Source organism: Periplaneta americana, chromosome 9 (genome assembly GCF_040183065.1).
Source record: "Periplaneta americana isolate PAMFEO1 chromosome 9, P.americana_PAMFEO1_priV1, whole genome shotgun sequence".
NCBI classification, from domain to species: domain Eukaryota; kingdom Metazoa; phylum Arthropoda; class Insecta; order Blattodea; family Blattidae; genus Periplaneta; species Periplaneta americana.
Window position 1 is genome coordinate 60,060,330 of NC_091125.1, and position 13,849 is coordinate 60,074,178.

At 34.7% G+C, this 13,849-nt stretch overlaps 1 protein-coding gene across 1 annotated transcript in view; it reads left to right on the top strand.

Annotated features, from left to right (window-relative positions):
• LOC138705584 (uncharacterized) overlaps positions 1-13,849 on the top strand; it is an 83,729-nt gene that overhangs the window by 5,413 nt on the left and 64,467 nt on the right. The window contains exons 2-4 of the mRNA XM_069834187.1: positions 5,929-6,208; positions 7,213-7,805; positions 11,409-11,787. Coding sequence (XP_069690288.1) covers positions 5,954-6,208; positions 7,213-7,805; positions 11,409-11,787 — 1,227 coding nt within the window. The 5' untranslated portion in view covers positions 5,929-5,953. The remainder of the gene's footprint in view (positions 1-5,928; positions 6,209-7,212; positions 7,806-11,408; positions 11,788-13,849) is intronic.

The following is a 13,849-nucleotide window of genomic DNA, read 5'->3' on the forward strand; positions in this document are numbered from 1 at the left end:
TTAATTGGGATGTTGGCACTAAACATCATGGTAGGCTACACAAATCCATGCTAAACGTCGAGTTAATATCTTAATAATTTTCAGATTGTGATGGTCCTGGTCCTTTTGGATTAGCCTACATTCAACATACTTTCTGGATTGTTTGGTATTGCAGTGTCTTTCAGTGTACTGTTTATGTCACTTTTACGTTTATTTTACAAAATTTATATGTACGCCTAATGTTGTCTATATTCACAGTGAAAATATTAGTTCAAATATCCTCAACAATGGTGTGTGGATAAGCTTCAGGGCTTCTACCGCGTTGTCTTCAGAGCAGTTGTTGGATCCCAACAACTGATCTGAAGATGGCCACAACGCAGCGGTCGAAACGTCAGCCAATAACACCAAGACAACGCGGTAGAAGCCCTGAAGCTTATCCACACATTATGTACACCAGCCGCGGAAGCCTACGCGAACACTTATCCTCAACATTGCCTGCAAAGCATTTTACATCTGCAACGAACCTTCAATCAGTCACAAAGATGTAATTACTTAGACTATTTCGTTTATATGACGTCATTCCATTTTCGACCAATGAAATGTAATGAAATTTTGAATTCCAACCAATCACAGTCACACTTTTCGATAATTTTTGCAGCTAGATTTATCGCTATCAATTTATCGCATGGTCGTTCTTTTGTTTAGTCGTTGTCGCCAACTGTTTCCCCGTAAATTGATGATCATGAATAGATTAAGATGCAACTACACGGTTAAACTTTTCTTTCAACTTTAAAGCAATGAACGCAAGATTGATATTTAATATTAATTAATATATTTACGCAGTGAATACGACGTTCAAAACGGCGCTCCATGTAGACACAAAATCTTCATGCATCATAATTGAACGTACCTTTTAAACTTGATTCTTTCAATATTCTTCTCAGATTACACGCATACGCGATTGGAATATTGAACTGTGTAGATGCAGCTTTAATTCCGTTGCACACTACAGCGAGAATGCGTTTGTCGAGCTATAAAAAATGTTTTCGAGTAGCACTGACTGTGTGTAACGGTCGAAATAAGGCACAGCTGACATTGGTCCTGCTACTACAGGTAACTTAACCTATAATAAGTAGCCTATAAAATTTGTATTTCGTGAATGAAGTTAAACAATTGAATCAGTGAGTAGAAAAAGGGAATAACTACTTTGAACCCAACTTTTCAGGAAAAAAAAAAACTTTCTACAGCTTTTCTGTTAAGTTTGATTTAAATGTTGTCAACAGTAAAAATGTTCACTATTGTTTGTAGTATATATATTATTATCAAATTTTGCTCTATGCCTTGTTGATATTTGTATACAAGTTTTTAAAATTTTAAAACTTATTTCCTTTTTCCACTCAATAATCATACACTTACTTTATTAGCTTCCTAACCTCTCCTCCATTTTTTTTCTTCTTTAAAAATGTATGTAAATGATTAAATAGGTTAATAACGACTTCCACATTACAATTTTATGGAAAAAAATATACAGGGTGAATCAAAAGTGTAGGACCATATAAATATCTTCCATATGCTTGATTTTCGATTACTATAGGTATTATCAGTATTTGTAAGACCAAATGCTCTACCAGTGACACATTCGATTCTAGCTCTCAGCTATTTCAAAAGCCGCCATTTTGAATGCAACTTCGAAATGTTAAATGGAAAGGGGGTCATGTAGGTACTCAAAATCATGTGAAATTTTCTGAGAAAAACAATGGTGCAATCCGTTTTGAGATATCTCTAGTCATTTTCAAGTTATTTAAAGATAACTGTCTAATGACACAAACATTAGTTACTGCATCTACAGATATTTTGTAACATGGTACCGGTACGGTACTAAGGAGACTTTGGAAAAGGTGCTTTTGTGCAATTCTGGTAACTAAATTTTCCTGCTTTACTGTTCGGTTAATCTGTGATAGTTTCAGTGCATTGTTGTGATTATTTGAAGCTTTCCTGTAAGAAATTTCTTGATGGCATTATCGAAAGAGAAAAGAATTGATATCTTTCCTCGTTCTGGTAGGTTAAGCCACAGAAATGTTGCAGCAGCCTGAACGAACAGTTCCCTAGACATTAAATTGGTCGACGTGGACCAGAAGAATAGCTGGCCATGTCTCCAGATTTAACAACTCTTGATTTTTTCTTTTGGGTTTACATAAAGAGCTTGGTAGGATGAAGAGAAAATTGAGAATGTGGAACATTTAATGAAATGTATCATTGGAGCCTGTGCTAAAATCACCCCGGGAATGCTACAAAATGTTCTATCCATATTCTCAATTTTCTCTTCATATACCAAGCTCTTTATGTAACCCCAAAAGAAAAAATCAAGAGGTGTTAAATCTGGAGACCTGGTCGACCATTCTACTGGTCCACGCCGACCGATCCAATGTCCAGAGAACTGTTCGTTTAGTCTGCTGCAACATTTCTGTGGCTTAACCTACCAGAATGAAGAATGATATCAATATTCTTTCCACTTTCGATAATGCCATCACGAAAATCAAGAAATTTGTTACGGGAAAGCTTCAAATAATTACAACAATGCATTGAAACTGTCACAGGTTAACCAAACAGTAAAGCAGGAAAAGTTAATTACGAGAATTGCATAAAAATACCTTTTCCAAAGCCACCTTAGTACTGTACCATGTTACAAAATATCTGTAGATGCAGTAACTAATGTTTGTGTCATAACTTGAAAACTATTAGATATATCTCAAAACGGATTGCACCATTGTTTTTCCTCAGGGAATTTCACATGATTTTGAATACCTACATGACCCCCTTTCCCTCATGGTATGTGTAGAAAACAGACGTGTTGTTAGAAAGATTATGAATACAGAATATGTACATCCAAAGCTTGCGAAGATAAAACATCATTCTCCTGTTCAGGAATAAAGGGAAGTGACAAGTTCTGCATGTAGTCGAATAATAGCCCAACAACATATTCCCTTTGTTTACATGTATCAGTTACTTCATGTAACTTATTATTAGTTTATTATAAAACTTTTTTCAATATTAGCTGTAATAGAACAGCCGAGTCAGCCCTGGCACAATCTTGAGTGGAAAAAGGGAACTACTACAGAAGTTATTTCCTTCTTCCACTCAACACAGAACAGACATGAGATTTTACCCGGGTAAGAATGCTAGTAATATTCCCTTTTTCAGTTCATCCAATGGGTCTATCATTGAGGAACAAAATGGCTATCTCAGTTCAATTTAGCAAAAAAATGTAGTTATTCCCTTTTTCCACTCACCGGTTCAATTAATAGAAAGTCAGATGTTCAAAATTAAGTAACATCATCACATATCAAACCCAAAGACCTTGCAAGTAATAATGTCTTTGATGAAACTGCCTTCCGTATGGCGTAATAAAATTCGTATTTTAATTAGGCCTATCTATACAGAGATGGCTTCACTGTGTAGTAACATGTCTCGCTATGAATACATAAGCATTGGTATATAGCTGTCCCCACTGTTACTTACTGTTAAATTAAATTATGATTTCAGCAGATAATGAAAATGTATTTATGTTATAATAATAAGAGAAAAGTGCAGTACATATAATTAACATTGTTAAATCTGTATTTCGCTTTTCGCAATTGGCATTACTGAATAATAACATCGAATTTCTTTATGGCAGTAATCGATATTCATCTACGAGTATTTCAACTTTACAATGTCTGAATAGGTTAAGTTTTCGTTAATATACAATTATTAACATTTTGTGATCGAATTTTAGGAATATATTATTTAAATGTTTATTTTATTCACGAAATAGTCCTAATAAATGTCACTCGAGGTCTGAGATTTCCCAAATAAATCCACTCGCTTCGCTCGTGGATTTATCGGCGAATCTCGGACCTCTCGTGACATTACTACAGATAATACAACTAGTAAGAGCAGTGATCGATAAGACTACTCATTATGACTGCATCCCGGTTTTGACTTTCTAGAGCAGCGGTCATCAGCACAGTGCACCCTCGTGCTAGTGTCTCTTACCCGCGGATAAGAGACTGCACTGTGCATCAGTGGCTGCTGGCGGGTATGCTCGCTCCCTCTTTCTGCTGCATAACGGGGCATATTACGTTGCACTGCTTACCCTTTACCCATTTCAGCGAGTACTGACGACCACTGTTCTAGAGGAAGAGGACAGAGAATGCGTAACTATTTTGTACACGAACGTACCTCTACCAGAGCTGTGACGTCACATATACTTCGAATCAGGCAACCTCATTCCAGTTTATAGGTAACTGGAAAACGGAGCCTATCAATGACTTCATTTAGTACCAACTGTAAGACGGAAGTAATTACGTTTTGACTTATTATTCAGGAGTTCCTTGCGAACACTAATAGGAGACGGACGTGTGTCGAAGCTAGTACTGTGCAAATGACCGACAAAGTATTTATAGCACCAGAATTGGAAGGTGGAATAATAGGAATCTTAAGGTAACATGCGAAGAAGTAAGGTGGAAGTGTTGGTACAAAAGCCAAGAAACTTAAGTATAATAGGGCCCATTAATTTTGCTATTAATGGTTTAATAGACAACCCTGATTTTCTACAGCTAATTAGTTTCAATATTGGTAATTCAAATTTGAGAAAGCGATCTCTCTTTTATTTACGACATCAAAAACATAATCTCATAAAATGTCTCCACTTTTAATAATGCTTCAAACTTACAATCATCTATCAGGATTTAGATTTTTCGTTATCGTACAATATGTGCAAGAAAGAGTTATGTAAAGCATTACTTGATGTCAATGATTTAAGTACTGTTAAGAATTATTAGAGCTGATTCGTATTTTATCAAGTTTAAATATTTAAATGTGTATCTTATGTTACAAAGAACAATATATGTATCTATATATATGCAGCAAGTTTCATAATCTAGTTGCATGTTAGTTATAGTTATAATCATATATCCTACTAATTGGAACACATGTTCTGTAGTAGTGAATTTCTCAAATAAATTAAATCTATTAGGCCTACTTTATAATATACTGTATATTGAATTTATTAACATAGTGTTATAGTTACTCTGTAATTTGCCAATTATAGCTACATTTTACATTTTTGGCTATGATATCTATACTTAACTATTTTTCATTTATTTTTATTTGGTATTTTTCATTTATATTTATATCTGTGTCTTTTATTTAGGTAGTATCTATTTTTTTTTTTTTCATTTTTACTTTGTAATTACACTTATATCTTGCATTTGTATCTGTTTTCTCTCTTTTTTCAAGTTATATGCAATTCTATGTTTTTGTTAATCAAATATCTGTACTGTCTATTGTAATTGGGGCTTTGCCCTGTTATAGACACAGACAGACAGACAGAGACAGACAGACAGACAGAGACAGATAAGTAGGACAGACAGGCAGGCAGGCAGGCAGGCAGGCAGGCAGGCAGGCAGGCAGGCAGGCAGGCAGGCAGACAGGCAGACAGGCAGACAGACAGACAGACAGACAGACAGACAGACAGACAGACAGACAGACAGACAGACAGACAGACAGACAGACAGACAGACAGATAGATAGATAGATAGATAGATAGATAGATAGATAGATAGATAGATAGATAGATAGATAGATAGATAGATAAGTGACTGGGCCTCAAACTAAGAAGAACAAACAAAAGCTACATTAGAATATCAAAACAAAGAAATATCGGCGGAACGTAGTGACTTTAATAATTTGAAAACTATGTTTACTGTTTTCATGGAAATATTTGAAATGATAACAAACGCATTAAAGAGTGAAATAAGAAATAATTGAAAAAAAAAACAACTTTCTAATGGAACCCTTAATCGCAGCAAGAAGTTGCAAGTGTGACACACTAGAATCTCAACATTAACAAAATTGTAATTTAGAGTGAAGTGCTTGAACATGTCTCATCCACTTACTTTATTTCAGGTAATATCGTAATAAGAAATACATAATGACAAGTAGCAACGAGATCACTAAGCCAGAATGGATGAGTACTTCTTTCTTTGAGAGCGCTGTGAGATCTGCAGAAGAAGACAACACCGTCACAGTAATTTCTAGCAATGTGAAGGCAGCAACGGCACCTGGAGACAATTATGGAAGTGACATGTACAGGGCCGTTGTCAAATTCAGGAGGAGGAACGAGACAGAAGAAATATCTATCATCATTAAAGCTTCGAAACAAGTATCTGATGGATCACTTGTTAAGGTATTTTCATTTGATGCTGAAGGCAAAATATATTTTTAGATGAGTACTTTTACCAATTCTATTCATCTTATATTACTTAAATGTGGTTGTAGTTACACATTAACTACTGTATTCTGTTTGTCTACTGCCCATGGACTTTATGATATATACCTTAATATACATATCTGAATTTTTTAAATACAAGTTTTACAGCACGACAGAATATAACATTTACCAAATAAATTAAAGAAAAGTTCAATAAGTACAGTTCCAGAAAAACATTACTTCCGAAGTAACAGCTTTATTTCCCAAATCGATTAGGTAACGGGTATTGTCTCCGCATTTTGTGTTGTTATCTGAAAGAGAGAGGAGCCAGACTGCGTACAAAAGGCAGCGCCTGCAACACCCGTATAAGTCAAATAAAATACTTTCTGCTTTATAGACTGAAGACATAGTTATCTCTGCTATTACCTTATGTGAATATGTATGCACTGTCAGGTCGCATACCTAGATTCAATCTGGAAATCAATGGCTGTACAAATTGTCACAAAATTTATTAAACAAAAAGCAGTGATTGCACAAGAAGTCTTCGATATATATTTAACTCTATCCCAAAATTCACTGACCTAAGTGAACCCATCCTGGAGTAATGATTCTTTGTCCTACAAAACATGCAATTTTTTCAAAAAAATTTCATAAAAGAAAAATTGTCATATAATCCACAGTTTTGAAGACAGACAGATTGGCTTTTTAGTTATAACTTCACTTTTTCACAGACATTTGGTTCCTGTATAAACATTAGAAGATGTCACATAAATGTAAGGACAGGAGCGAAACATCTCTTATGGAGTGGTGTCCTTAAACTTTTAGTGAGGACTGTAATGATATATTTGCAAAATACTGCAAAACATTACACAACCAAGTGCAATTCACGTTATCATCACCAGACAGTAAAGTAACGATTCACAAAACAACATCTGTGGTATATCTTACTTTAAATTGGCGTAAATTCATTATTGTTGCAGATTGCTGGTATGAAGAAAGTATTTGACCAGGAAACGGCTGCTTTCGCCGTCGTCTTCCCGGCAATGTACAACTTACTGAATGAGGTGCCTTCTTTAAGTAACCAGCCTTTCGCTGCAAAATATTTCTACTCTCACTCGGATGAAACCGCTTCGTCGATAGTACTGGAAGATCTGAAACGAAGCGGCTTCCGACTTGCAGACAACAGGATGTCTGGTCTGGATATGAAGCACTGTCTTCTTGTCATGAAAACGATTGCACGTTATCATGCAGCCTCTCTGGTTTTGTACCAGAAGGACCCTACAATGTTTAAACCATTCATGAATAGCGCATTTTCTTATGATGAGGTCATGGTAATGGAGCCAATGTTTGCAGGAAATGTCAGTAGAGTAGCAAAACAAGTGGAAAAATGGCCAGAATATAGAGAAAAGTTCCTACAAAAGCTACACAATATCCGTGACACAGTGATGAAACAATGGTATAAAGCAATCGCCAGAAACGACGAAGAATTCAATGTTCTCTGTCACGGTGATCTGTGGCTCAACAACATGATGTTCCGCTACTCTGACGACACAGGAGAAGTTGAGGAAGTCAGGTGAGTCTTACTTTACAAGACATTACATTTATTTTCCGGTTTTTCATTCAGATAAACAACAAATATCCACGAACTCATTATTAAAATTGTTGGATTATCCAATTGATAATTTGAGAACATTAAGCACACTCCTTTTGAATATTGAACCTGGTACAAATTCCGTGCAGCCGGTCGCGGTGTCCGATACGCAGGATTAAGAGAATAATACTACTCGTAATTCTGAAAGTGGTCGTATTCAGATCTTCTTCGTGATATACAGAGTGAACAGTAAGTAATGCCATTCATTTCTGTTGTTTATTCTTTGAGATATTTCAAACAAAAAGTTTAATAAAATTTTGGTCTTTTTTGCTCCCTTTTCGAGATAAACAATTGCTATGTGAAATATTTCATAGCGTGGTTTGGAAAAGTCAATGATTTAATTTCCAACATGTTCAGTGAATTTACGATAGCAGAGTTTTATGATAATAAAATATGATACAAATAATTTTAGTTTTGTCATTTAAATGTGCAGAAATATGATCCGAAGAAATTTAACTTTTCATTGTGGAAAGGAATTTTACAATGTTACATTTCCTCTGATCAATTTCTGCATATTTCAAGTTCGAATTGAGTTAAGAAAATGTGTATGTGTTAGATTGAAACATATCATCGCCATTATACAACATAATTAGAGTCCTGCAGTGTCTCCGCGTGTAGGTAAAGTTTTATTTAATTGTAGTATTTTACGACGTTTTATCAACTGTGATGGTTATCCAACGTGAGCGAAATTAAAGCGACAATGCTAGCGAAATGAGTCCAGGGTCTGTTGCCGAAATTTCCCCAGCATTTGCTCTTAATGGTTTGAGGGAAAACCCCGGAGAAAAACTCAACCAGGATTTGAATCTGGGTCCGCTCAGACATGCTAAACGTTACTCCAATGCGATGGAGTAGGTCAAGTTCAAAAAGAAAAAAGATCTAATGCTCAAAGGAAAATTTGATAAGAGCCGTGATAGGCGATGACGGTTATTCATTCATTCATAGTTTTCTGTCCAAAGGTAAGTCCTTCACTGCAAACCCAGCCAGAGTCCTGCATAACGGCCCAACCCATGGGCTAAATCAGCACTGCACCGCACTGGGCTATATAGTGTCGCACGGAACTAGCCCGTGACGTCACCGTGCATCACCGCACGGGTCGCGGCGAACTGCTTGTGGCGTGGTTTAGTGCGGTGGACTTGTTTCATCAATGAATCGAGTCAAGTCTCTATGAGGCTGCTATTACACTATCAAAGTTCTTTGACAAAGAATATTATGATAAAATATTTCATCAAAGATCTTTGATAAAAGATAGGATTGGGGTATATTACACTACATAAAATCTTTTAAAATCTTTTCAAAACATTTTATCAAACATAACCTAAAATTAGGAACAGATCTCTCTTAACACTTGTTCCACAACAATGAACATGTGTTCTGTGGATTTGTTGTTACTGATATTTACGCCTTAAGTTTATGATTTGTTTATTCTAATATTTATGCGTTAAGTTTATAACACCATGAATAAAGAACAGTATTATGCTTGTTTAGCTTCAATTAGTTCAATTATTACAATATGCATGTTACTAGGTTAAACTCCTGATCACAATACAAATATATGGTCGGGGGTTAAACCATGGATTGCAAAATGTGATAAGAGAGGTATAAATAAGAACTTATTGAAGGAGCTACAATGAGAGAACTTGAAAAGTTTTACAAGTTATTATAAAATATTACTTACTTAAAAATGGCTTTTTAACGAACCCGCAGGTTTATTGCCACCCTACATAACCCAACCATTGGTCCCTATCCTGTGCAAGATTATTTCAGTCTCTATCATCATATCCCACCTCCCTCAAATCCATTTTAATATTATCCTCTCATCTACGTCTCGGCTTCCCCAAAGGTCTTTTTCCCTCCGGCCTCCAACTAACACTCTACATGCATTTCTGGATTCGCCCATATAATATTAATATTATATTATAAAAATTATTTATTTACATTATTAATTTCCTTAATACTCCGATATCAGAGTTTTTGTAGTAGCAACAGTCCAGTTATATTTGCATTCCGCCATATTTGTTTCAAGGTATAGAAATCTTTTATCACATATAACAAGCTGCACTTACATTTTATAAAAGATCTTTTATCAAAGGAACTTTTATAAAAGAAAACCCATTACACTGTCATATATTGTATAATATATATTTTATAAAAGCATCTTTGCCAAAAAAAAAAACTTTGATAGTGTAATAGCAGCCTGATGAATGTTTTCCGGAATGAGAAGTCATGGTCTACCTGTCTACCAGTAGACCACGGCATTTCAGCCCGGAAAAACTTCATCACAGACACCGGCCGTGAAAACATACATTCTGAAATAGCCTACAATCTCTCTAGAGAAAAAGTAGTGAAGGGGAAAATCACTGCTAGAAAGTTTAAAAATAAGAGTCGGATAGAAATTAAAAAAATACCATAGAGACAGTTTTTAAATCTGTGTTCGACAGCACAGGAAAATATTTTAATTTTGTAATGTGTCCGGTATACTCATGCCACACGCCAAGCGAAAGCACAGCCTATACGGGCAAGCAGAAAAGCAGTGGAATGCATTCAACTGGTGGGATGACGTCAGTGCAGTGCTGAGACGAGTGCTGAGCACTTCGATGTGTTAAGGTGGGTTGCGAAGCCCAGCGCAATGGCCTAGGAAGCGGCTGCGTCAAGCAGTGTTGGTCTTGGGTGGGCTGGGGTGCTTATGTATTAGGACTGGCAGTGCTGAGCGGTGGGCCAGCCTGCAGGACTCTGAACCCAGCATTCTCCAATCTTCTCTCTTTTCCGTCTTCCTGTTCATCTCCGTACAGATCCATGTATCTTAATATTCTATATCATCTGTTATTTTCTCCTTCATTCTAGTGTTTTCCTCAGTCGGTAGTTTCTTATTAGTCAGTGACCCAGCCAATTATTATTATTGTTAATAATAATAGTTATAATAATAATAATTATTACTAAATTGTGTTGATATTATGGCAATTGTGATATTGTGATATTGTGATTGTAGTTCTGGTTTCGTGGTGATTCCTTCTCTCTCTTCTGTAAGCCTTAACGACATATTGCAGTGCTTAAGTCCGCATTATATCTTTCTTGCTGACGATGGCAAATTATTGGAATAATTTAGTCTTATTAATCAATTCTTCGCATCTCAAATAGAATATCAATTGCCTTACCGTCCCTACAAGTATCCTTATTCTTACATTGTAACAGCTCTAGGAACCTCTTCAGCAGCTAGAATTTCTTTTTTTACCTTTTCTCTCTCAATAATATTTGCACCAACTCCGTATGTTACTAGATTTATGTAATAGTCCTTCTTCTATCGCTGTACTCCTACGCATATTCTGCCTCAAATTCACACCACATACATGCTTCCATGATTATTTTACTTTGTACAGACTATAATCCCTTCACCACTCTTCCCATTCCCACCAATGTTATTTCAATTACAGCAACTTAAAAAAAAAAATTGATTTTGTTTTCCATTTTACAAATACTCGCATTTATCTTACAGTCATCATTTAGTTATTAATTTATATCTTGTTCCAGATTTGTTGATTTTCAAATAAATTACTGGACATCGCCAGCAGTGGATCTGCAGTATTTCATTCATACGAGTGCATCAGATGAAGCACTTGAACATTCCGAACTGTTGATACAGGAGTACTATAACACACACTGCGAGATCCTCAAATTGTTGAAGTATCCACATCTTCAGCCCTCAATGGCAATGATTAACAGAGAACTACAGAATAGAGGTCTTTATGCAGTGCTATCTACCATCGTTGTGCGCAGCGTCATTCTAGCGGACAGGAGCAAGGCTCCTGATCTCGAAAATATGACTGAAGAAAACGACACAATTCAGTTAAGTGACATATATAGAGAGTCATTAAAGAAGTTGTTACTTCTATTTGAAGCAAGAGGATGGATTTGAATGTGTACATATTCAAGAACTTTGACTCTTAGACTTTCTGAGTCTGAGCCTGTAGTACATTCTGAGGATAATAATGAAATATTCTGAAGTTTTCTTGGAACCTAATTATTGTGAGGAATAATAAAGATAACTTACCAAATTATTAATGCATTTCATGGCAAGAATTATGCACGGCTTCTTGAATACTGAGATATCCTTACGGTTGTCTACTGATTTGTTAATGTTGTCTACTTTTGAAATCTTTTTCGTGTTTCTTCAACTTGTCAACTATTAATTGGTTGATCAATTTCACAAATATATGCTAGATTCCAAGACAGTCTAATTTCAATTCTATAATTTCAATTTTATTCATTTATTATTGATTACTATTCATTTTAACTGTTAGACCCATAGATACAAACAAGGAAATCTCCTTTTCCAGACACCAAATGTACGTTCAATAGACTCTCTTATATGGGCATCATTATACATCCAGTAAGAAGATTTAGGATATTATTGGTTCATGAGCTATAAACTACAAGTGTAAGTCCAGTCATCAAGAAATATGATATCAAATTCCTGAGCTTCAAATGTAGCATTTGAGAACAATTGAAGATTTTGCTATTACGAACAGATTCTGGAAAGTTTGCAACAATATCTCTAACTTTCAAAGAATCACCCCAGACAATTTGAACATTAAAAGAAACGGAACCTTTTCTTTCCAATAAAGTTCAGCTCTAGCATTGCTCAGTGACTGAATAGGAATTAGACTTCCATCAACACAACCCAATAGGCTACATAAGCAGTGATTCTCAAACGTGGGTCCTTGGCTCAATGAAAGGCCAAATTTTTTTAATATATATTTTATTTAACAAGCTAGCGAGTACAAATTAAATTTATAAAACAAAAATTTTTCTAGCCACTAGGCAGGCTCGTGTAGGTCGTGGTCTTAGCCAATAATACAACGTAAAATTTACAAGCACAGTTTACTAAATACAGTAACTTAATTCAAACCAATAAACAACATCCAAGAGCAAAAGAAAAGAAAGAGAAAAAGAGAGAAAATACACATTTAATAAAAATTGATAATCAGACAGAAGCCAGTGATATTAAAAAAACATTAATGTAGTCGACAGAAATAAAAGATAAACAAATACATTTGTTAATATTATATATCATGAATAATTTTATATATTTCTTTTTTAAAAGCTTCAATTTTAAAATATTTCAAATTTGGAAAATGGTTTGTAATTTTATTATAAAGTCTTGGGCCGAAACTAGCACCATGTTTAAGAGGTGCACTTATATGACAGGCTCAATTAACGGGGAAGTAGACTTTTGTCTTCAAGTACGATATTCATGTCTATTAGATTTAGGTTTTATTTGTTTTCTGTGGTTGTAAGTTAGTAAACTATATTTATAAATTTATTCAATAGTTAATACTTAAAAAAATCTGTATAAATTTAAATTGCTGGGTGATATTTTTGGTCAGACAAATTTTTATTAATCTTCTGTGTAATAAAATTAATGGATTAAGTACAGATGATGCTATTCCACCCAAATTTATTATATCATATTGTATTAATGATTGTACTACAGCTAAAAATATTATTCTCAATGCCTCCTTAGTGATAAAATTTCTAAGTATTATGAATTTATAAATTGTCTTTCTTATACTTGTGCGCATAAAAACAATTTGTTTATCCCAACGTAAATGCTGATCTATAATAATTCCTAAATATTTGACTTGTGTGGAAGGTGTTAGATGTGGGCAATTACAATATTATTTGTTAATCCATTACATGAAATATTATGTATTACTAAGTGATAATTATTCATAGGTGGAGGTAAACCTTTCGTGTTAAAGAAAATGGAATATAGTAGTTTTATTAGTATTTAAAGACAGGAGATTAGAGTCGAGCCAATTTTTCACTATTTTAATTCCATTACTAGCATTTAAATAAGTGTTATCACAATTTTCCCTATTAAATGTTAGTACAGTATCATCTGCAAAACAAAATATATCAACAAATGTAATAATAAGAAGTAATAGTAATAATAATAATCATAATATTTG